Source organism: Echiichthys vipera (assembly GCF_963691815.1).
Source record: "Echiichthys vipera genome assembly, chromosome: 1".
In the NCBI taxonomy this organism is placed as follows: Eukaryota; Metazoa; Chordata; class Actinopteri; order Perciformes; family Trachinidae; genus Echiichthys; species Echiichthys vipera.
This window is the reverse complement of record NC_139826.1, coordinates 8233998-8260732: the sequence shown is the minus strand read 5'-3', so window position 1 is coordinate 8260732 and position 26735 is coordinate 8233998. Positions and strand designations below refer to the sequence as shown.

Genomic DNA, 26735 nt, shown 5'->3' with positions numbered 1-26735 from the left:
TCTTTCCGGTGGAAATAGGGCCAGAACTTGGGATGCAGTACAAATTAAGGGCGTACTCACACTGTCCATCCGTACCGTGCCCTATGCTTAAGGGCGCACTCACACTGTCCATCCGTACCGTGCCCAGGCATGTTTCACGGCTAAAGTTTGGGAGAGGTGGGCTTTTGTAACGCACGTTTGCACATGTACGAGCACGAGGCCTACGGCGGTTCTAACGTCATTTTATGTGCGCCTGTTGGGACATAGAAAAAAGAAGGACAGACCATGTGCGGACATTTAAAACAATGGCGGCGAAAGGTTCACGTTGGTGTGATGCGGAGGTGGAGTGTTTACTGCAGATTTGGTCGGATGAAAATATTCAAAAACAGTTGAAAAAGCATGGGGCACGGTACAGATGGATAGTGTGAGTGCGCCCTTAGGGTACTTGTCCCCCCCTCCCTCTCCACCTGCGGCCCAGGCCCGTTTGTACTCACACTACCTGGGCCTCAGCGCGGTACAGTTAAACTCACACTGGTCAAACGAACTAGACTTTAGCCATGAAACATGCTTGGGCACGGTACGGATGGACGGTGATAGTGCGCCCTAAATTGGTCTAAATGTGAGACTCTTGCCTTAACAGCAGGGGTGAAAGTAAGTGGGTACCGGAAAGAAAAATATACTGTCTATGGAAAAAAAAGCACTTTCAGCATGACAACAGACATTGATTGATCTAAATGACAAAGTTCACCTATGTAAACAGCACTTTTTAGAATCCATTTGGCCCACTTTTTGGGTGTTTTCCTCTTTATCGGTAACATTGAATCTAACCACGGGGGCGGCCATCTTGCCATTCTGTTGACAAAAAGCAGCTACCTTATTGGTGTAGCACAATCAAGTGTCGAGCTGTGCCATCACCTGTGGCCAAAATATTACATTCTGAAGAAATTAGTTCTGCATAAAACATAAAAGCATAATCGACTGGAATATCAGCGAGAAACTTTATTTTGGTAGCTTTGCGTGACTCGTTCTTTTTTATGAACTAGAGATTGTATAGATAGATTCAGGGGGTAAGAGAAGAAGAAATGGCTTTCTTCCTCTTTTATAGACATGGTGATGTCATTGGTCATGGATCACTTTAACCATAAGTAGCTTACAGTTTTGGTCTCCTTGGAAAGTTCACACCTGGTTGTTTTGTTTGATTTAACTGAAAGTTCACATTAATCCAGAAATGACACCTGTGGAAAGCCGGTTACACCTACGTATGACAGTGCATGTACTATATAAACTATGAGCCCTGGTTTGCAGTAGTGCATGTTTATATATATGTGTGCCAATGTCTCTGTGTGTTTTAGACACCTGTACATGAGCCAGGTTCTCCAGCTTGGCGGTGTGAACGAGAACATCCCCTACATCTACCCTCAGATTCAGCACAAACATTTCACCGGCTGCATACGCAACCTCGTCGTGGACAGCAAGGTAACACAATTGTACATGCAACACTGAAAGCACATACATGTCTGCACATAACCAAACAAACGCAAACTCAGACTAAAGCCTGGGCTTTAGCTGATAAATGGATTTATAATTTCAACATTCAGAGTACTCTTGTGCCATGTAAGAGATGTTTTTTCACGCTTTTAACTGTATCCTCAAAGTATGTTTTAATATTACACACATGCCCTCCAATGATGAAATGGAATATATACTTTCCACTACTGCCCAATCAGACATGAAGCCAAGACTTCTGAGTAACCTTCCACTGCTCTGTTGGAGTTAAAAAGTGAAGGACTCCATGCTCAACCATTACAATCCGAGCCCAACTCCCCAACAAAACTTAAGTCATTTCTGTATGAACATAGGCCTCTGGTGTGATAGCCGTTTGTGATCAAATAAACCTATGTGAGAATTTTTGCCCCTGTAAGTCCAAAACAATCAAGTCTTGCCTGATATAACTGATATTTAAAGATCAAGGTGAGCGTATATTCCAACTAATTCTGACAGGGTTACGTGTGATAATAAAAATTCAAATGGGAGTATGACCAAAAAAATTTGATTTTGATGTTTGAAAGATGTTTATCGTATTGCACAAATAGATAATGTTTTTCTCACTCCATTAGAAGCAATATTACATTGTTACTTAGTGTAAGTGATGTCTAATGTAATGTCTCACCCCTGTTTACATTGTGATTGAGATTTTTTTTGCAGGTTTGTGTTGTTTTTGCATGCTCTACTCAAAGAAGGCGAGTGGGATTTCTGTTCTTTTATGACACTTTCAAAGGAGGCAACAGAGGCGCTGACAGGTTCTTTTTGCTATAATAACGCTTGCAGCGGCTTTGAACACTCCTGCAGAGACTACTTCAAACTGGATAACAGAAAAGAGTCACTACTGGTACTGCAGTAAACGATTTTGTTTGACTCTTTCAGCAACACTATTTTCTCAATTGTAAAAGGATAAATGCATACTCTTAATTCGAAATAAAAAAAGAAGAGTCAAAAGGATAATCAGCCCTGATGTACTTTTCACTACAACAAAGGCAGACTTTGAAACCTTTGAGACCATTGAAAGCTGAGTCGAATATTTTGTCTAACCTTATCTTGGTGTGAAGAAAGCCTTGATATAAAAGATATAAAACTACATTCATACAGCCAAATACATCTACATCTGTGGCTAAAGATGCATTTCTCTCCTGGTACCAGTTCAACCACTATAACTTCTGACCAATACCTGTTCACTCTAATGAGGTTAATATCAATATAAACAGAATCCAGTATATAAGATCTGTCAACTATGCATTTGTCTTTCTTGTTGCATAATTTCTTACTTATTACATATATTGGTCATGGATGTAGCCTCTCCGTCAGGGTCCATTCTCTCAACTTGATCCAATCGTACTCGCCTCTGGGAGCCGCCATCTTGTCAGACTTTGACTCCGCCTCATTTCCTTTTACCAAAAAAGGGCATTGATGTGATGTTCGGGGGAGGGAGATATGTCCGTATGGCTGACGTATACTGAACTTGCAACATAAGCACCACCACCGGGAGCTAGGCTAACAACACATGCTACTAGATAAACGGGAGTGGGAGTCAATGTTGAGATATTTTTCTGGGAACGGGAGTATTTTTAATTTTTTCCCCCCATGTCTCTAGTTGAGAGTACATTGGCTCCTTGAGTCAAGTGCAGGCAGCCAGCATTTATGATCTATGATTTAAACTGAGAGTCAACACAGTACCATGCTCATAGACTGTAAAACACCAATCCTCATGGCCAGAATCCTCCCAGTGCTCCAGATTAGCATCTAATGTATGTGCCATCGATAGTAGATTATTGTAAGTCATTGTGCAAGTGCGGCTATTTAATTAGCATAACAGAGATAACACGTTGTGTTCCTAAATCATCTGTTTGTACAGTTGATTGAAGAGCAAACCATCTTGTCACTTATAGTAACACCAACACACAAATTGGGGATAGGTTTATTATGCAAACTACTCCTAGTTGACACTAGGTCGCTGTTGTGGGGGCTTGATATTGGATTGTTTTCATGTGCCTGTTCAGAACAGGCCGAGTCTTTGGCCTTCATACAACCTATCCGCATAATTTGCTAACTGATAGCTATTTGGGACAAGACTATTTCTAGGAACAAAGGCATTCATTCTTAAAGGTTCATCACTGATGCTTGAATGTCACATCTCCAGTCTATCTTTCTTCTGTTCTTGTACTTACTGTAGTGAGCGACGGAGAGTGAGCTGTACCCTGCATGCTCTTCTGCAGTTTAACAGGGATCACCTCTCAATACACTACAAAGTGTACAGAGCGGCAATTCACCTGCCAAGTGTAAAGTCAGTCGGATGAATGGTTCAGGGGCATATTAAAGGATTAAAGGAGAGACAGACAGACAGACTCATTCTTTTTTTAGTTAGATGACGCAAAGGCATATAACATATAATTTCAAAAAGGCAGATCTTGATCAAAATTTGTGTCAGGTGAAGTATTTTTCTAAGGTTTGTTTTGAGTGTGTGTGTGTGTGTGTGTGTGTGTGTGTGTGTGTGTGTGTGTGTGTGTGTGTGTGTGTGGCCTTGGACCCATCTCGATCCAAGTGAGACAGTGCCAGTGAGAAGTTTGTTTTTATATGTATGTGAGAGCTTGTTTTTTGGGACAGATATAGTTATCTCCATCAGATGTAATACCTGGATAAAGATCATGCATTTGGTGTGTATGCATGTGTGTGTGTTTCTGTCCGCTGCAATTAAGCATACTACTGGATCCATCGGCCTAACATTTCTTATGTACATACTGTAAATGTTGACTGCTATGCTTTCGGGCCTCTCTGGGTTGCATTATACCGCCATTGACTGCTGATGCCTCACTCCATCAGAGTGAAACCAAAGCATCACGATTGTCCCCTGGTGGCCTGCTGCTCATACAGCTCCCTTTATGTTAGCAGAGGGACATAGGCCAAAGTAAAAAGTCAAAGTACACCTAAATAAAGTGTCCTGTGGCAGTGGGGTGTGGTTAAGGCTGCTGGACGAGAGGGAGGAGTGGCTCAGCCGGTGATCAGACAGTTGGAAAGAATCAGGTTATCAATCAGTCAGCTTCATAAGCATGTTTGTAACCTGGTTCTTGTCTCTTGGCAGTAGGCTGGGTCCAGAAACGGGGCCAGAGCAGAGATGGGCAGCACAGGCCAGACTCGCTTTCAGCACTCAGCCGTAAGAGTGACAGCTGTTCTTTTGTGTTTGGTTTTTGTGCAACTTTAATTTAAGTTGTGGCTGCCTTGTGCATAATAAAAAGGACAATTGTTGTGAAAAAGCAACCTCTCTTCCATCCTTTTGTCACAAGCTTTGAGCAGTAAAGCTCACAAGAACCAAAAATGGTTTCTGTTAAGGAAGGTAGTGTTTATCACGCTGATGTTTGTTCAAGTGTTTGGTTTTTTTGTACGTTTGGTTTTAATACGTTATTTGTTGCTATAAAAACGTGTTGAAACGTTGAAACGAAAAGCCTGTGAATGTTCTCATTCGTCCAGGTCATCGTTATCCTCAAAGCAATTTCAGTCAAAAACAACTGGACTGGTTGTTTGTCTAGGAAGACGTTTCACCTCTCATCCAAGAGGCTTCATCAGTTCATGTACGCATCTGACCAGGCTGGGGCTGGTCCAACTAACTGGTGTAGAGATCCAGGTATTTAACCTCTCACAAGGCCGATGATGTCACTGACACCCTTTGTGCTCCAAGTGCCCACGCCCGTCGTTAGAGTGACAGTCGTTGGTCTGGAGAAACCATCGCTAAACAGAGGAGGGGGTCTGAGACACCACTTATCTCCAATTTACAATGCTGCCCTTTCATCCCTTCCCAGGAGATTCAACAATCTAACCTCAAAGGACAACTGTTCACACATGGCCCGGGTGACCCCAACGACTGTCGTTCAGACACAATAGAGCACTAACAAAGTCGAAACCAACTGCCCACCAACGACTGTCACTCTAACGACGGGCGGGGGCACTTGGAGCACAAAGGGTGTCAGTGACATCATCGGCCTTGTGAGAGGTTAAATACCTGGATCTCCACACCAGTTAGTTGGACCAGTCCCAGCCTGGTCAGATGCGTACATGAACTGATGAAGCCTCTTGGATGAGAGGTGAAACGTCTTCCTAGACAAACAACCAGTCCAGTTGTTTTTGACTGAAATTGCTTTGAGGTTGAAACGAAAAGTGTATGGACCTAATTTGGATGATGTGACTCTACTGTACAATCACTACTGTGCTAATCTCTCTATCCGTTTGTTTTGTGTCCATCATTGGCGCAATTTTTGTACTGATTTGGGCATTGTTTGACGACAGTAGGTCGATTATGCTGCATAACTTGCACAGTCTAGAGACCAACAGAAGAACAAGCATTGAAAAGTTTGGATCTTTATGGCTTTGAAAGTTGAGCAACATTTCAACATACTATACTAGCCAGGGACCTTCCTTTGTTTTTTTTGTAAGAATGTGGATCTTTCGGATCAATTTGAAAACAGTTTTACAGTTACAAATTGTAGATGTTGTCAGAAGATTTTTTTTGCTTTTCTCCCTGTGCAGTTAACCTGTGTGTGAATGTGGAACACATTGGCCGCCATGCAATCATGAAACCCATGTGCTATTTTGTTATTATTAATCTGCATTTATATGCAGATATATGTTCATTGAAACTTCATATATCACGTCTTGAGTTGCTAATTAGATCGTAAACAATGACTTCCGCTCGTAAGAGAAAGTCTTGTCCAGGATATCCACTTGCTGTACTAGAAGGCCCAATATATTAGCCCTTGCCCTCAGAGGCTTATCTGCCGGCAGAGAGATTGCCAGTGCGTTCCAAGGTTCCTACTGCGCAGACTCTGGTTGCAAAATTACAACATGGCGCCGCCTGTATCAGGGATACTTTGGCTTCGCTTTTGTACAGTGGGAGGAAGTGGAGCCCGTCATCCATTGTTATATACAGTATGTGTTGTCATTAGTTTTTGAAACCCGCACATAGGCCTGATTACATTTTATGACAAAGACACCAAATAAAGTGCAGGTTCACCGACTCTGTCACATCAGTGAGGCATTTCTACGGTGGCCGAGCAGCTGTCGTTATGCACAACTGTGGATGTACCACTAGTTCATTGCATGTTTTTACAAACTATCATCATGGTAAAATCTCAATCATCGTTATTAAACATCATAATGATGATTGATGATGCATTTATTGCACTTAGGCTCATGTTTAAAAATGACTTTACTTCATAATTCGATGATGATTAACCAATAACCTGTAGGTGATGCTCAAATAAAAATGAAAAATTTAAAATTTTGAATTAAGGTTTTAAATGTGCATTTGATTTACATTTTACAGAATGCTGTGCTCTGACTGCAAAAAAAATGAGTGAATTTGACAATTTAAAAATAATGTTATCCGTCTCTCAACTTGTTGATGTTTAGCCTCCTCCTCATATCACCCACAGCTTTCTCTTGTGCCTTGGTTGGAGAGAGTATAGCGAGACTTGGTAGGAAATGAGAGAGAGAGGGTGACATACAGCAAAGGAGCTGCAGGTCGGGTGGCGAGGACTTCTAGCCTCCGTAACAACTAAGCCACCAGGCGCCCCAACAAACAGCTTTCTCTAATAAAACCATTCATTCTCTTGTGTGTTTGGAAAAGTGTTTATATTTCTGCCCCTGAGGAGACTCAATTAAACTCATGCTGATGTGGCAATGCCCCAAAGCTATGATTGAGTGAAATAAAAACATTGTTCTATTAATGGCCTTGCTTCCCTGGCATTTGGACTTTGTGAGTTTCTCAAAAACTCCAGGCCTGCTGAGGACTGATGAACTGTGTTCTGTTGGCCAAGTGTGAATGCATGGTCAGAATGTTTCTGGGTGCAAGTGTAAGAAAACAGTCTTGTGCAGGGCTCTAAGGGGACTCTGGCAGCAACAATTACATTAAATTCCACTCTTCTTTGTTTGGGAAGTGAGAGGGAGACAAACCTGGTGGAGATCTACACTCTACTGGCACACTTTTCTAGTCCCCTAGGGTTGGTGATTGTGGCTGTTAGAATGTCTTCTTACCTTCATAAACACATTTTATCTGTATCCAGTAATCCAAACCTTTTAGTTTGGATTACTGTACACAGTAAGCGGTGGCTGGAGCTGACCCAGATGACATTGGGTGAGAGGCGGGCTCCATCCTTCACAGGTCACCAATCAATCACAGTGACAATCATTCACACTCACACCGACAGGATATTCACCAATTAGCCTAGCGTGCATATCTTTACTGTCTTGTAATGTGGGAGGAAATCGGAGCACCAGAGAAAACCCACACAGGCACAGGGAGAACATGCAAACTCACCACAGAAGGGCCCTAACCAGCCAGCAGGTTCAGATCCAGGACTGTCTACAGTATTAGTTTTTGCTCTTCAATAGAGCTAAAAAGCTCTATTAATACTGTATTTAGAGTCTCAAGAGTGGGGATATAAAAGTATATATGTTCCTCCTGCTGAAGTGCTAAAGGCTTGTAGTTGGTGCGGTGTACCTCAGCTTGAAACGTAGCAGGAGACTGCACAAATGCTATGTACTAATGCGAGAAATCTGCATGATACGTGTGGGCGGACATGAGTACAATAAATCTCCAAAGAGCAAGCAACAGTAGGCGTACTGATTATTAATAACGTTGATGGACAAGTTCTGGCATTGTATGTCGTCTCTTTTTTTCATTTAATTTTGTTCTTAACATCACACAGAGTGCTAATGTGTCACATTCTCATTCGTTTCTCTTGAGGTGTGTGTGCCTGTGAAGGGTTAAAGGTTTGTGACATTGATAGACTTGCTCTAACTGCAAACTGTAATTATGTAACATAATAATTGTCTGTTTTTTTATATATATATAAATATAAATTGTTCAGAATTTGATAGAATAGCCGCTGTGGCTACTGCTGTACTAGAATGTTTTTTTTTTTGGAAAACCAAGACAGTGAAGAAGAAAAAACAGTGATCAAGATTGGAGAACAGTAAAGCCACTAAAGCCAATCATTAAATGGTTCCTAATGATAAGCTAAAGAACCATTTAAATTAGCCCTTGGTCTACATCCCACATATAGAGATCAAAATATCAGAACAAATTATAAATACTTTTTTTAAGTAACCAAGACACAAGAAAAATGAATAGGAAGTGTAGAAGCCACAGCTTTGAATTACTTCAGCACATCTGCGCCCACAGGACCTCTCTCGTTTCACACACTGCTCTGGTTTGATATTGGTCTATTCTTCTTCAGTCTCTTCCACAGTTCAGTAACTGTAGTGGGTTTCTTAGAAATCACTTTGTCGACAAGGATTTTTTTTTTTCTCTATGGGGTTTAGCTCTGGACTCTGGGCTGGCCATTTAATTGTTTCAATATCCTTAGCTTTAAGGAACTGCCTAACTAACTGCCTGTTTTGCAGTGTGACAAGGGGCATCGTCTTGCATGAAAATTGCTGATTGGGAGATTGCAATTGCAGTGGAGGTATTGCATGTTGCTGAAGGAGGTTCACATAAACGTTTGTAAAAGAGACCCAACTCCTGCTGCAAAAAAATTCCCCTAAACCATGACACTTCCTCCTCCAAATTTAACGGACTTCTTTACACACTTTGGGTTCAGACTTTCCTCAGTCCTAAACCGAAAATACTGTTTCCCATCAGACACAAATAAATTGAACGTACCCTTATCACTGAAGTGCACTCTGGACCAGTTCTCCTCTGTCCACACAACATGCTCCTTAGCAAAGACAAGGCTAGCCTTTTTATTCTTTCTGCTGATGAGAGGTTTGGTCTCTGCAGAGTGGGCTTTCAGTCTAAATTGTCTTCAACGATGAGTCACTGTGTGCAGAGACAGATCCTTACCCTGTTCAGCACTGAACTGACGAGCAACTCCAGCTGCAGTGTTGAACCAATTCCCCATTAAGAGTCTTCACATCATCCTGTCCTCTCATGCACTTGTTTTACGTGCATCTGCATTTTGGAGGGACTTAGATTAAATCTGTGTCCTTGTGAAGTTACAATATTCTTGAAATCACAGACTGTGAACGGCCAACCTCTCTGGTGGCTGAGAGGGTCATCCCTTTGGCCTTCATCTGGACAACCTTCTGTCTCAGAGTTTCAGTCACCTTAGAGCAGCTTGCCATCTTGCAAAGTATCCAGAAGGGCTGCCTGATAAATAGGGTGTGTCCAACAATTAAGTCAATTTTCACCAAGTGCCAGATCAATATCAATAACTGGGAGGTATCTGAAAGTGGTCTCTAATTTTGATCACCGTTTTTTTTCACAAAATAAAGGTATTTGTTGAAGTGCCTTGGTTTTTAAAAAAAAAAAAAATGCTAGTGCAGCAGTGGCATCACCACAGTGGATAGTCCAACAAATATATATATAACATATGATATATATGTTTTGATCTTGTGATTAGGTGTCTGGCTGTGTCTATTATTGGAGTCAGACAGAGATACAGCATGTCAGGACCATGTCACCTCCATTAAGTGTATTGCAGTGTGATATATGGATGAAGAAGAAAGTAATCTAGACAAGGCCAAATTCAGCAGAGAATGTGAGGATGTGTCCATATAAAAAGACAAGAGGAGTTCTTTTGATTTTATTATTGCGTTTCTATTCTAGAGTTAGGTCTCTCACCTCTGCTTGTCTTTACTACTTTAAGTTTTTCAGTTGTTTTGACAAAGCTGTCACTCAATATTTAAGTATGGAGGTTTGCAGTTACATGGGTGTGGCTAATGGTACTTTGAATGTTAGCAGCTTTGAATTGAAGCTACAATTGCAATGTTTCTCAGCAAAAGGTGTGAGTCAACAGACATTGTAGAACATACTGGACCAATGTAGAAAATGTGTAGCCATTCTCTCAGATGTAGCATTACATTACATTCATTTTACAGACACATTTAAAGCAGTTTCAGAAAAACACCTTTGTGATGCCAGGCCAAATCTTTAATTGAAGCTGGGGTAGGCAGCCTTTCGTTTGCCATAGGGCAGCAATATCATATATAAGCTTTCATTATATCATAATTCAAGTGGTCCTCTGCACCTCCTTGCATTCCAATTGGCTGTTCTGCAAATGCAAGAGCACATGGACGTCCCTTCAGATGGTGAAAACCTGATTAAATGGAAGAATCTGCTGTAAAAGTTGCTATTCCAGCATCAACTGCTGCAATGCAATAACCTGACTCCGCCAGATGGATTGATTTGCATTTGCTCAGCATATTCATCTGTGAACCCTCGTTTGGAGATCTTTTGGTAAGGGGCGAAAATACTGGTTGCTGATTGGATAAACCATCTGTCTATCACCAACATACGGGCCAAATAGATCAACGATGCATATGGCGTGCTAACAAGGTCCAGGCAAAGCACAGAAAGTAAACAACATGTCGGTATTTATTACAGTATTTGCCGTTTGTGTAACGTGGATTTTCGGTTAAAAAGGCACAATTTCAGGTTCCCGGTCCATATTCCAACAGAAGGATCCATGAAAAAAAAACATTAGAGAGCAGCTTGCTCGATAGCTGCGCTCATCTCATCCGTGGAAGCCGGAAATGAATGATTAGTTATCTTCAGCCACTTACCTCTACCATTCAATTCCATTCCAACATAACATTCTAACATATGTTTTTTTTGTGTTCTATTTTCCTACTTTAAATGTTTTATGGGTGTGGTTTAAAATATAAGCCTTTACAGGTTTCTGATCCATCCACACATGTATTCTTATTCGTTATTATCTATGTATTTTATATTGTTTATATGTAAAAATAACATTGAAACTAAACTAAACTAAAAACTAATCTATGCATTTGATGGTTTGTTCTTCTATACTATGACAATTCCAGCAATACATTGAATTGTAACCCCTGTGTCATTAAACATTTTGTATTGCCAGATTCTTGCCAATACGACGCTCTCCTCACTTACTGCACAGCACACTCACAGCTATATACTTTTTTATTTTGATGTAGAATTTGTGTTTCATTTCCTTTGGGCTGAGGATTTTTTTTACCCAATAACTGAAATTAATCCCAGCTAATACGACAGCCTACAGTGTCTCTGTTCTCTTCTCAGCCAAAGCCAACATTTTTAATTTGAGCAGACTTTTGCATTCAACTTATAAATTTGTTGAAGTGTATTGTTCGGACACACAGACACGTATGACACTGACACAGATGTGCAGTCAAATCAATTGCAGACACCCCAATATGTCTCTCAGTCATTAATTGCCAATGTCTGGGTTTCGGTTCTTGGTAATCAACACAACAGGTCCAAACCAAACAGAGGAGCTGTAGCTTTCAAAGGTCAGCAACCAGTTAAATGCCTTTTTGCTGGAGGTTAGAGCCAATCAGCAACTCCCTGACAGCATGACTCACTGTCACTTTTACGATCCTCTGCATTCCCACATCCCAGAAGCAGCACCAACAGAACTCATAAAGTTTGGTTTGGCAGAAAGAAGATTGGACATATTAATGTCTTTTATGGCCTGGTTTTGTGAGGGGGGGCAAATTGAGGTGTCCAAGGTTCCCCCGTCCTTCCAGCTTTCTCTGCATTTGGCCATGCTGTTTCTCTGTTAGATTTGTCCACTTTTTGGTTTCATCGCTGTGGCCGTAGAGAGAGAGAGAGAGATGAGAGTTGAAAAGAAAGAAGGCCATAGTGTTACCCAAGCTCATGTCTTTGAATGTGTTTTCTTTCATTTTCGCTCTGCCTGACTTTATTTTCTTCTTTTCCAACTCTGATACCCCCTCTGGCTACTTACCCCCTACCTGTCTTTACTGTGTCTTCCCAAATCCCCTTTTTTGCTTTAACTTTGCCTTTTTTGTCTCCTGTTTGCTACAAACTGTTTATTGGTAACTCTCTCTCTACTTCCCATCGTCTTGTATCGACCTAACTTTTGAATGTTGTTCTTATACATCTTTCCCTCTTCTTTATCCTCTCTGTTAATCTATCCTCCATGTCCTTACCATATTACTATCTTTCCTTCCTCCACTTCTCATCATTCCTATCCACTCCTCTCCTCTCATCTTCTCTACGTTTACTACCCCTCCGACTCCTCTATCTCCTCTGTTCAGCTGTATGATCTGGGCTCCCCGGCTGACTCGCAGTCCAGCTCTGCCGGCTGCCTGACCACCGACAGCAGCTGTGTCAACATGGGTTATCCGTCATGTGGCCACCAGGGTCGCTGTCATGGCGAGTGGGGCTCCTTCAGCTGCCAGTGTGTGCCAGGATATGCAGGACACCAGTGCGAAGAGGGTAAGCCAAACTTTTCTGGACCTATGCATTAAAGGAATTCAACAAACTTGTGGTAGACTTTACCATCAGCAACAAAATAAATTCATCCATGTGTCCCAGAAATATAATTTGCTTCTTAGCTAAATGCTTTTAGCAGACACTATGTTGAGTTACAGCATGTGAAACTAAAGAATAATTGGTCGTAGCTAAGCAAAGATGTTTCCTACTTGGAAAATCATTTTTTAGTAGCACTGTAGCAAAATCGTGAGTGGAATTTATAAGTCTGGAAGTTTTATGTTAAAAGATGTCACTAACCTGATGTGCCAGAGGGTTTTTAAAACAGAACCATTTGACAAGCCGCCGTCAGAAGCTTTTTTGAAACATGACAGGCACTTTCAAAAAAGACTTGGCAGATGATTGGATAAACCATTTGTCTATCAAACTCTCGCTGAAGTCAGTTGGGAGAAGAGCGAAAACATCTTTCCCATCGAGAATAGCCTCCATTGATGTTCTTTGATCTTCTTTCAATGAAGAAAAACTCTTCAGATAAAACTGGAAATACCTCTGGTTAGTGTAGTGATTAGATGGATTAGTATATACACCTCTGTGTGTCATCGCAAACAGCTAAACCACAACCGTAGCTGCAAGTGTCTCCTCAGATTACGCTGATTGGTCGGTTCGGACACAAATGTATTACTTGAGGCCTGACCAGATTTTCGTGTGACCTTGTGATGTAGCGAGAATCCAATTGCTGTGTCAGGTAATATGTTAACTAGACACTGTTTGATCTTACCAACCATGGCTAATTACTTTATTTATATCCTGCTGCTGTTCTACGCCTTTCTAACATCAATGGTATACAATGCCGGCATCCTGTCCAAAGGGAATATACTTAAGTAAATTCATGTATACCAGGATAGAGGTCACGCACTTGCTCTTATCATAAGCAGAGAGCAGCATGCAAGCCCTTGGTAGAAACTTATGGCCTGAAGAAAGCAGCTCCATATGAGCTTCTCTGCATTGGCCTAATGGCTGTGGAGGTGTTTGCCTGACTGCAGTTGTAAGACACTGTTGTTGGGCTGAGATGGGATCTTTAATGACCCTCCTGCACTTCCCCTTGTACACATCCTCCAGATTGAGGAGAGCACCTCCAGAGATGCATTCTGCTGACTGCAGCACTCTGCCAGACTACAGTCTTGTTCAGTTCTTGTCTTGTACTGCACAGTGACGCTCCCTGACTCTCTTGAATTAATGAATGAATGAAGGAATATGAATGTATCACTCTCCATATTCATGAGATGATTCATATCTTTCATAAAGCAACGAGCTGTGGAGACTGTGCTGTGTTATATTACTGTGTAATGTATAGCTGTGGTAATATTTAAATCCTCACAGGTACACACAGTTACATTCCTCCTCATTTAGTTGGCATTTAAGAGAAAAAATGAGTGCAAAAATAACAATAAAATATTATGATTACAGTAACAAATCCATGACATTAAAACACTACATGGTTTATAATATTATGAAGAAGAATTTTGCTTTTGAAAAGTTTAATTTTCGTTATGACAATCTCAAGCTAGTAAGCAGAAATATGCCTTCACATTCCATTTAGTCAGACTGCAGTCCAACTACAGCCACACCCATCCAACGTTATCCTATAGTCCATTTTTTGTCTCTGAGCCAGCTATAGATAGATGCATGGTAATATCAGGAAAAAAGAGCAACACATCTAAGGAGCAGTAAGAAGAAAATGCTCTTGTGTTTTTCCTTATGTTGCAGTTGCTTCAAATAGCCAACCAGGGATTTAACTAATACCCCCATTTCTGCTAGTATAGCTCACCACAGTCTTCTGTACTGATTAACCTTTCTATCTAAGAAAGGGAAGATTATTAATGCAAAATTGAGGCAGTATGAGTTTATATCAACAAATCCCACACAAACAGCACTGTGGCATTTCTAAACACAGCAGTATGATAATGCAGAAGATGGACTTTTAAGGAAGACATGGTTGATGAGTTGTATATTGCATGCCTAAGAGAAACCAAAAATGCGTGATTTGACATCGCCCTTCAAGCAGGATTTCATGAGCCGCTAAACTTCTTCAAAGTTGCAGGGGGAGAGACAAAGAGGGAGAGGTGTGGAAGAGATAGATGGAAGGAAATTTAACTTGCATATGCTATGAGATGGAAGAATGGCTTTGAAAACATTTTAGGTGTGCTTGGTTTAGTCTTTCTGGCATGCATTGAATCCACTTCTGGGAACATGGGCCTATGAAAGAAGAATCAAGCATAACTCAAGCTAAACCACACATAAATATTCTATCTTGTGCATTTTTCATATTATGGCCTGCCACCAGCTCTCTGCATAGGGGGGATTCAGGAACATGTGAAACTGATTCATTGGAAGTCAAACAAGTTTTTGTTGAGGTTAATTGGTTTAATTGTCTTTATTCTTAAAAATAGAACCATATGACTGACTTATGTGTGTGTGTGTGTGTATGTGTGTGTGTGTGTGTGTGTGTGTGTGTGTGTGTGTGTGTGTGTGTGTGTGTGTGTGTGTGTGTGTGTGTGTGTGTGTGTGTGTGTGTGTGTGTGTGTGTGTGTGTGTGTGTGTGTGTGTGTGTGTGTGTGTGTGTGTGTGTGTGTGTGTGTGTAACCCAGAGGTCCCAGAGTATTCCTTCGATGGGCACAGTCATGTGCATTACCAGTTGATGTCCACTCTGCCGGCGCGGAGGACATGGGTTCAAGTCCTGGTTCGAACCCGCAAACACAGCAGCACCATCCTAAATCTGATCTCAAAGGACCAGGGTGAATACATAAGACTAGAGGTAGGACTTCTATATGAGTGTGTGTGGAGCTGGGGCTGGGAGGAGGGAAAGGGGACTGTGATAGAAGATTGTGTAAAAGCTTGTCTTTTCATAGTAGAATGTGGTTTTGGTATATTTTTGGTTGTGCTAAAATAAATCTAAACTCTTTTTGCAGGATTTTTTAACGTGGCTATGTCTCCTCTTCCTTTCAGCCAAAGTAACAGCAGTCATTTTTCTCAATCATAAACTGCACTTACCATGCATAGTGTTTCTCTTGCTGTCATGTGCCCTATCTAGCAGCCAAGTTGTTAACAGGTTGTAAACAGGAAAAAAGCAATTGAACACAATAACACCTGAACAGGCTGCAGATATTTCCCCCATAGGTTCCTGGCAAAATCATTAAAGCTGCCGTGGCCACTTAATAGTATGTAGCTGTTATACATGTATGTCCCTCTACCAGTCAAGTCCTCTACTTTTCAATCATGTTACTTCACAAGCAGTCATTGGCATCTCCCTTTAACTCAATGTTTTTTCAACAGTATAGAAAGAAAGGGCTGAAGCTAAAGTAAGCTTGCTAGTTGTGGTGACAGCCCCGACCATCCAAACGCCCGACATTGTGTTGTCAAAACCACAAACTATTGTTTTTCATTTCAGGTAGTTTATTGATTAAACAAATGTTTTAAGTGGTAAGCTTGAAATAGTTAGAAGGGTTTTTTGTGTCGTTTCATTTTTCCATGTCCAGAGTGTCTCTTTTCTCTGCTCCGCTATCTTTACAAGTCAGGTCTATCTTTGTCTATCCATAAGAGCTATTTGTATTTTTGAAGCATGAAATTTTCTTGTGAATGTACATGACTGCCTATGCCTATGTTTATTGTCTGTAGGACACAGTCAGGTGTGTTCACACCAAACGTTCGTTCCGCATGGCACTATTACATACAAAGTCAATGCATGGACGCAAAATGGCACTGGGCAAGATGATGAAGAAGCAATAGTGCTTAATTCTGACACAGTTACTGACGAGAAGAAATGTTGTTTCATACGGCATGTCTCGTGCAAGCAAAAAAACAATTGTATAATACTGATTTTCTCAGATGGCGACACAGTGATTTGGTGGTTAGCACTGTCGCATCACAGCAAGAGGGTTCCTGGTTCGAATCCCGGCTGTCTGCGTGGATTTTCTCCGGGTTCTCTGGTTTCCTCCCACAGTCCAAAGACATGCTTGCGTTAGGGTAATTGATGACTCTAAATTGCCCGTAGGTGTGAATGGTTGTCCTGAATGTGCCCTGCGATAAACTGGTGTACCCTGCCTCACGCCCGATGTCAGCTGGGATCGGCTTCAGCCCCCCGCGACCCTGACAGGGACAAGCGGTTGAGAATGAATGCTTTTCTCAGTTTTGAAAACAAAACCAATAATGTTTTTTCCCAAATTGTTGAACTATTCCTTTTTTTATGTGATTTGTGTTTTATTATCCTACATTTTACATGCAATGATCTACTACGACGTACCATAAATATTCTCCCAGTTTAAAGTGATGCCAGGCTTTAGTGCAATGCAATGTCTAAATTTTTGGACGAAGAAAATAGTGATTCTTATATGGTGTATTAATGGTGCAAATGATTTAGATTCACATTGAAGACAAACTGCCTGGACTGAATACATTAAATGTATTATTTAATTATTTGTCTCGAAGGCTTCATTACTCCAGCTCTTATTTTCTACTGAATGCCCCGCTCATTCCTCGCTCTGATTCCTTTATTTTTTCTTCCTTGCCATCCCTGGCTTACTCTCTGGGATCATGCAATACCTTCCCATTCCTTTCCTCTCACCCCACACTACAACAGCAGCTATTGTTCAAACATCACTGTCTGAAATGATGATGATTATCCTCCATACCACAGCTGCTGTTACAGTACAACCTCTCTTCTGATCCCCGTCATCCATCTGTCTCTTCCTCCTATCCACCCATCCCTACATTTCCTCTGAAATGTCATAATGCTCCCTAAGCACAGCCACTTTGGAAGTGGGTTCACATCATTTATTCATTTATTTATTCATAATAGTGCATTTGTGCCCGCGTGCATGCAGCATAAAAATGTGTATAATCTTATGAAATACCCCCCCCGGTGAAACATTGGGAAATGCTATTTGACAAAAATATAACCAAATTGCCTTCTAGGATTATGTTTTTTTCACTGTAATAGTTATGTTTGCTTTTAATCAGAGGAAGGAATTAGTATGCGCTACTGTTGGCTGGTTGCAAACTCATTCTGTGTTTCTGTTTGCCTGTGACTTGCATTCCAACAACGTGGTTAGTTGAAGATGTTACATCTCTTTGTGCCCCCTTTGATTACTGATTGCAGCATTTTCTGTGTTTGTACATTCTGCTGATATACTCCTGATGAGGATAAAATCTTCTTGCAAAACGGAAAGTTTCTTCTAAATGAGGGCATCTTCTTTCTTTTTAATGCAACAAGAAGTTCGTTATTAGCTAGTTAGCTAGTTTGCTTTGATTAATTGTTTGATTAATTGTTGGGCAGCTGTTGCTCATCTGTCCTTGGGAAAGACACCGAATCACAAATTGCTCCTGAAAACTGTGCCATCGACGGGTGAATGTGCATCTTAATGGTTAGATTACGTAGATCCTAATGAGAAAGTGGCAGAACATGCAAGGGGCCACAAAAGAACATTTTCCACTCCAACATATTAAACATTGTAGAAAATTAAAGGGGGCATATCACGAAAAACTCACCCTTAGAGTGGTGTGCGCATTGAGTATCTGGGGGTGCCTACTAACCACAAACAATAAGACAATCCAGTCAGTTTATTTCACATGCTGCTTGGATCAGAAAACATGGGATTCAACAAGCCATTCAGATTTGGCTCCCCTTCCTATGTCACATGCCGGCTCATTAGAATATACTGCCCCCATCAGAGTATTTATGGTATGAACCTGAAAATGAGCATATCCTTTAAAGCACGGAAGTTCATTTTAATTTTTTACATAATATCGTCAAACAGGTCATAATTCCAGCTTTCTGAGCTTTCGATCATACCTCCCCAGTCATTGCAACATCAACATTAAATGCGGTGAGTGGCAAATTAAAGGAAAAAGTCCTGAATTAATGATTGGAGGAACATAACCAATGCAGATGTATGCATCTCTACAGGGTAAAATGACTCCCTGATGACTATTAAAAATTATGCATATGTAATGATATTTATATAGCCTTCACAGTCACCAGATCCTAACCCAACTGAACACCTATAGGAAAGGAATTACATCTCAAATAGTGATGCAGAAGATTTAGGGACCACTTAGAAAAGGGAAATAACTATTTATGGAAACTTCTGCTCACTGTTTGTGATGTTGTCTGTTAAATAAATATACTGTACAGAATGTGCTTAAACAATGCACTTCCAACTTCATTCTATAGCTTATACTTCATATTATTAGTATGAGAAACATCCTAGCATTCTTCTACCCACTACTGCTAAGAAGCATGGCTTCATACTGCGAAGAGTCTGGTAAAACAGTTCAGACAGCCAAACTCACCAAGACTCCAGTGGATTGTCAATAAATCATTGGCACCTCACTTCCAACTTATTTCAAAACAAAGTGTAAAAAGAGAAGATACAATCATTTCAGATTCCAGTCATCTAGCTCAACTGATGTTCCAGCTGTTACCTTCTGGGAGGTACTATAGATCACTGCTGTCCCCCACTGCAATACGTACCCTGAACTCTTTGGCTCCATAGGCATCTGTTGCCCCCTAGTCAATCTGTATGTAACTGTTGGTTCCAACAACAGTGTTTATTGTGTTTGATATGAGTGTGGGATGTGGGATTCTTGTCTGTGCTTGTGTGATTGAAATGACAACATAGTGTCCTCTTTACTTACATTTTGTATGTCATCATTGAATTCATAAAGTATACATTAATTTTGAGCGTTCATATATTAAACTCATTGTACTGCGGTACCCATACCTTACTGATCATTAACTTATCACAATAGCACCAAACTCCAATGTTGGTGTCCCCTTTCATTTCATCTACTGCCGTCATGCTCACCATGGTTTCCATTTCCTGCTGTTATTCCAGCCATTAAAGTGTATATTTCAACCTCCCACTATGTGCTACTTGACAGATTTGGACACCAAGAGCAGCGCCAATAATTAGTCGAATAAGACCATCTGTACTTATTTTCATCATTCCACAAGCCTTGGGTTCTCTCTAATCTTTGCAGGCCAAGGTTGAAAACTTGTCTGGAAAAAACTACTAATTAAACTACAGTTGGCTTCCTAATTTTCAGAATACAACTTTCACTTCACTGAACATTACGCTGACTGTATTGATGGAGGTTTTCTTTTAGATCAAGAATATGATAAAGTTAAAAATGTTAGAGCAGGCAATGAGAGGTCCTGTCAAGTAGAGTAATGCTGCAGTTTGTTTGTGTACCATCAGTTTGACAATTCTGAGTTGCTATTATTATTGCTTCTCAGCTCAGTAAAGCTTCACTATTTTCTTTTTCATTATTTCAGTTTTGTTGGCCCCATTCTGTGTGTTTTTTCCTCCATTATTGTTTCTTTCTGTGAAGACATTTCACACACATTTCAATTTTGTAAGTTATAATTGATCCGAGACTATGGAAATGAACAGCTCCCAGATATATAAAGTGAAGCCAACGCGGTAGTACCTTTCTTACTTTACTTACAATATTTCCAAAACAGCAAAGAAAGAACAAAATGACAACTATAACAAATCGTACAAAAAAACTGTTTCTCATAGACATCCTCATACATACAGTAGTTTAAATGGAAAATCATACGAGTTCAAATAGGCAACTGCTGAGGACCACTTACATTTGCTCCTCACCCACCACATTTATCATTTTACTTAGATTGAACTTCTCCAAATATGATATTGATTGATCGGAACCTTTATTGAAACTGGGGAGGTGAAAGCTGTCTTTGCAAGGATGCCCTGAATACAGTAAATATAAAAGAGTTACAGCATCAACAAATTATATACCAGACCAAGGACATCAACATAAGTGACAACTATGATTCAACGAAAACATGTGCATTCACAATGTTGTATGGTGCCAGAAAGGACTTAAAGTGAAATTCTGGTGTAAAAACATCAACATGGGTCTTTTCCGGCAGATACAGTCATCAAATAAGCCATCGAGACAATTTTTTTCATGTATGAACTATTAACAGAGATATCCCGGAGAGTTGCTAACAGTTGCTAACAGCTGGCCGAGCTCCAAACTAATCAGTATTAGCCACGGCCGGCTGTTAGTGACTCTCCGGGATATCATCCTGGGATGATTATACGCCGGAATTTCACTTCAAATTGATTAAAAGTGATACGCTTGTCTAATTTTTAAACATTCCTCCAGATTGTTCCCCTTGTGTGAAGCATAGTATTAAAGAGCCACTTTCCCAATTTCAGCTATTACTTGATGATTTTCAAAGGCCAAATAGTCTTGGACCCTGGTGCAGTGTGAAAATGATCTATAATTAAGAAGACATGTACGATACTCAGGTAGTTTTCCAAGAGGTGCTTGGACTGTAAGTTTGACTGTACAATTTGCTTTCTGAAGTTCTCATTTTTTTTAACTGTTTCTAGGTATTTTTTAAATGTTCTTTTTTTTTTACCTTGTATTTTGTGTTTTTACACGTCTGCAAGGCTGCAGCATTGTTTTTTATTTTGTGTTTTATCGTAATACATGTTTTATTTCTATAGAAAAATGGCAGTTTTTCTTCTAAGAACCTTATAGTTCAAGTTTTTTTTAAAGGTACAGCTTGTCAGCCAGAACCCAAGTTATTTCTAAGTGGATACTTTCAATTGGTCCCACTAAGAATAGTAATATACACAGTGGCATGCACAGAGATTATTCTAGATTTTTCTTTTTTTGGCAGTTTTCCAAACCTTCATTAGATAGGACAGACAGGAAATGGGGTGAGACAGAGAGTGGGTGACATGCAGCAAAGGGCTGCAGGTCGGAGTCAAACCCACGACCGCTGCCTCGAGGATCTTCAGCCTCTTTACATGGGGCGACTGCTCTAACCCCTCAGCCCCCCCATGCACAGACTTTTTGAAGGGCAGGGGCGAAAAGGGAAAAAAAGGGCACATATAGCGTGTCCTCGCCACAGAAGAGGGCACTTTAGTACACATTTTGGCTCATTGTCCTATGATAGAACCCGGCTGAACTGATTTCCATCAGCCATAAACAGCTTGTGTTCTACCACTAAGATTATTTGAAAACCAGCTATACAATGGGGATTCAGTTTCAAAAGAATTTCATGATAGACAGTATCAAAAGATAAATCAATGCACCAAGGTTGACACAACCCTACTCATTATCTAAAGCACTAGCAACATCAAGTCATCAAGACTTTCAAGACTTTCAGTGCTGCTGTCACAGAACAACGATCGGGTCTGAAACAATAAGATAAGATTTCAGAATGGAGTGTTGAGAGTGAAGTGCTCTCACTTGATCATTTACCAGTTTCTCTAAAACCTAAGCTCGGCATGATACTTTCAAGATTGGTCGATAATTATTCGGCTCATTTACCTGATCCCCATTGTGCAAAGGTTGGACATAAGCTGTCTTGTTAGTTGTTTGCACTAGTTGTGCCAGGCGACATCCCTTCTTTTGTCAAAACAATTGTAGCAATTTCAAAACAAAACCAAGGCCAAGTTTTAATCAGGAATTGTCATGGTAAACCCAATATCACTGTAGTACACATCAGACAAAAGTACTTTGTAATTTCATGTCATGGATACATGCTGGCATACAAGATGCAGTCATGAAACTTTACAGGTTTGGAGTTGAGATTAAAATGAAGGCAGAGTGTAAAGATGGGTGTCGTCCAAGCATTGTCACCGGAAGTACGGGGATAGGAAGTAGAGAAGGGGTCATTACCCCACCACCATATATTCCTGTTAACACAGTTCGTCACTACATCTGCAAGGGCAAGTTAGAACTCTACCATGCAAAGAGAAAGCCATATATCAACACCCAAAAACACTGTCGTCTTCTCTGGGCCCGAGCTTATCTGAAATGGACTGACGCACAGTGGAAAAATGTGCTTTACAATTGTTTTGAGGGGTTAAGATTAATAAAAAAAACCTCTGAATATAATACAGTATAATACAATACCATCACAACACCCGATAGCCTCAATGCGAAAACATAGACTTTAATCGACCATGCTTGACCATGCATTGACCATGACCATTAGGCACGATAAAAGTAGACTTTATGGCAGCACAGTTATGCTGGTTTGCATTAGATTGTACAGTGGTCACTGAGTTTAACTACAGCAGGACATGGCCTGATATCATATGATACATTATCCAGGTGGGCTATCAATTGGTTCTGGTAAGATCTGAGGGCACAACATAAACCTCCCACTAATTACACTGTTCCTGCGAAACTCCTCGCAACTAGTTGATAAGAAGCAGCTAGGGAAATGATCTCTCACTCAGTGCCTTTACATGTTTAAAAACCAGATTATATTCAACTTAAGGGCATATCCCAGTTTCTGAAACACCATGTTAACAACATACCGGGTAAAATAGGAGTTTTCATACCACGGTTAACAGACCTAGAGAACTCCTTAAGTTCCTTGATTATTCATGCACGCAAACAGCGTTCTGTCAGGCCTGGGGCAGGAATGAGGACTCAAATGCGAAGGTGAACAGTTTATGCTGGCTTTTATTCTGAAACTTCTGCTAGCAAAAGGCTGAAAACCAAACTTAAACTGCACTGAGCTAGTAAAACTATAAAACAAAGTCACTCCAAGCAGGAGGAAAACAAAGGGACTATAAAATTGGCTTCTCAAAAAAACAAAGCTGACGAAAATGCAATCAAAATCAAAATCACTCTTCATCAGAGGAAATACAAAAAAGCAGAAAACAAGAGCGGGGCAATACTCAGACTCAAAGGCTGGGACAAGGCTGTGGATCGGGGCTGGACGTAATTGACGAGACGAACGAAATACTCTGGCAACGAGACAGGGGGGAAGACACAGACTATATACACATGAGGAAGAGGGACACAGGTGGAAACAATCATGGATCAGGGGGGAATGTCAGACCGGTGACACAAGAGGAAGGGCAAGTGACCTGAAACGAGAGGAGAGTTACTCTTCAAAATAAAACATGAAATTCACAAGACAGAAAACCCAAAGACAGGACAGTCCTCACTGTGTTGTGACACGTTCTCGGGTTATTATACTCCACGGCTGTGGCTTTTGACCCCAAAAATAGAATAAACCAAGAAGCAACGGCGCCAAAAACAACATGAAAAAAACAACAATAGAGCCTTTACCAAATTTACCTTTAAACCGAGGGGGGACTTCACAACGGCAAGTAACATCACCACCAAGAGGACCCGTTTCGGTCGTAATTCTCTCCAAAAGTCGGCCGCTTGTGATTTTGACAAAGGAGAACCGGAAAAAAATCTGTATTCAGACCAGCTGTATGTTGGTGGAGTTACTCCATCATTTTTACCTTCAACCCCTGCTTATGTATACGAGGGGAACCTCAATAATCCGATCATTCCCTTAACCAGGGTAAGGCCATTTTCAGGTTACTGAGGTGCTTATAAACTTACTGAAAGAAGTAGCACATTGTTGTTTACACCGTCCCCAGGACATCACTAGGGTGAGGAGTGACAAGGACCACTCTGAAGATATTTTAAAGGATGTATGCACACACTGACTATGTTTGGAAAATCTTGTTTTTTTTTGTGTGATCAGGCTTTGACCTTTATAACCCTCTTGAATTCAAAATCTAGGAAGGAAAATGGCCAATGGTTATTTCATTATAGTCAAAGTCTACAAAAACATTACCTTAACGCCACAGTAGAAAGCCTTGGCTACTGCTGGCTATTGTTAGAATAAGTCATTCAAATTGTGCTTGTTTCCTATAACAAGGGAAAGAAGTAATGACGTATCTATAATTAAATTTGGCTTCATTCACCAACCATTTTGAAAACATTTCTTCTTCACTTAGGTAGTGTACATTAAGATTGTGACTTTCCCCCATGTTTTCTTATTTGTTCTTAGAAAAAACAGAATGTAGAGCGCTCTTGTGCACATTTGAGGTCTGACATGTTTGTGCGAAAAAAATGGTTATTTTTTTTCAATTCTACAGTTGTATATTATGGGATTTGACAAACAATTTTTTTACAATTTATAATATTTTGTAAATATTTTTTAGAATTTTACTAAGCATATAGTAAATACTATATTAACAATTATGGGGAACAATACCATCTAATAATTAGTGACTGACCATGCTTTATAGGCCCAAAGTAGACCTTTTTCTGCATCCTAAGCCTACTCACACAGTAGCATTTCTACTGCTGCTGCAATATGTTGCAGATTGTGCCCTGAGGAGACGACAAATCTTCCAGGACCTTGTAGATCTGTTTGCAGAGAGTGAGACGCTGCTGAATATGACAGCTTGTTTGGAATTCAAATCCTGCAGAAGTACCTCCACTTCAGAACTATTGAAATTTATTTTACATTTGGGTTCTGCAAGCTGTTCTCATTCCTTTCAAATACCACTGTTTGGTCACAACCCTCAGCATTTGATACAGAAGCATCAGGATCTCAAATTTTCTTTTTCAACTTCTTTGTGTGCACACAGCCTTGCAGTCTTATGCCATTTTATGTGGATTGAGTGGGTATTTTCCTATGTAAATAATAATCAACAGGCACAAGCTTTGAATTTACGAGGGCTGGGATTCTTCATTAAAAGAACACAGGTGTGAACAATTCTGCAGTTTAAAAACGTGTCATGAATTTGACATAGACTTTTCTTAGGAAGCTTTCTAAAGAACAAATTTTAAAAAATAATTTAGAGGATATTAGTGGATGAGGCCCATTGTCTAATTTTCCCTATATTTTGAACCACATTTCGTGGATGAAGGCAATTATTCTTGATTCAGATGGAAACAAATCTGGAGCTCCATTTATTCATAGTATTTACTGTAAATTAGATTCATCGTGAGAATTTTAAGTGATGCTCTTTTCCCAGCAGTGTAGGATATTTTGATTGCAGGTCAGATCTCTTGAGGTGGGAAAACATGCGGGAAAGCAACACTCATAAGATCGTATGTACTGTGAGTAATGAGCAGAGTTGGGTTTCATTTCCCAAGTATAATTTAAGGTGAAGGAAAGATGCATGAATCATGTCATATATGCACATAATCTGTATTTGCACAACATTATTTAATCATGATAAAAGGGTGGATTAACACATCATCTACACGTCTGCAAGGCTGCAGCATTTAGAGCAGTCTATCAAGGGAAGCATCAGGGGGTGCCAAACTGTCCCTGCAGTGGGACTCAAAAGTGGAGTCAAACACCTTCATTCACACCTAGATTATGATGCTCCTGCAAATACACACGGACACATTCTTGAAGCCATTCACTCACACACCACCAAGAGAGCAAAGCAGGAGCCAAATTGCTGTACTGTTCAGCTCTAATTGGGGGTAAAATCAAGTGGCTGAGTTCATGTGGTTAAAAAGCCTTTCCCCAGCAGATTCTATACACAATTAATACTTCATCACAGAGCCTTGAAACAAGCCACAGTACTTCAACTAAGCAACCTTGGAGCTATCCACTACTTTATCCAGCTGCTCTACAGGGTGAAGAAGCAACTGAGCGATACATGGATGGAACATGGAGAAACAGGTCAGGGGACAGGGGCAGAGAATAATGAAAGAGAAAAGACAGGGACATTGGTAGAGAGAGCTGACAAGTCATGGCTTGTTTTGTCTTTTTTGGCAAAGTTCTTACCCTCCAAAACTTGCTTTGTCTTTATTATGTCTAGAATGAGTGGGAGCGTTAATCGTAGCCACCCATTTATTCTTTCACCTCACATCTCTCACTCCCTCTTTTTTGCCCTTCCCATCATAGTCTTCTGTTTATGTGGCAGCAGTGGCAGAGGAAGTTGGAGGGGAGAAAATTATGCTCAGTGGGACACTTGGAGGAAATGGTTTGAAATTGAAATGAGGACGACCCACCCACCAACCCAACCCCGCTTAAAAATGGACTCCCTCTCTCTCTCTAACACACAAAGAAACACATACAGATAAAAAAAAAAAGTGGGCGCCTGGATTTGTTTTAAATCAATATGGCGGGACACAGCATGTTAATATGTTT

General features: G+C 40.5%; 1 protein-coding gene across 1 annotated transcript in view; it reads left to right on the top strand.

Moving 5' to 3' along the window:
• Positions 1 to 26735, top strand: part of LOC310947763 (neural-cadherin) — a gene marked incomplete at both ends in the record, with an annotated part of 416747 nt that overhangs the window by 349184 nt on the left and 40828 nt on the right. Inside the window, 3 exons of the mRNA XM_083914685.1 lie at positions 1332 to 1455; positions 12577 to 12757; positions 15400 to 15566. Of these exons, the coding sequence (XP_083770811.1) occupies positions 1332 to 1455; positions 12577 to 12757; positions 15400 to 15566 (472 nt within the window). The remainder of the gene's footprint in view (positions 1 to 1331; positions 1456 to 12576; positions 12758 to 15399; positions 15567 to 26735) is intronic.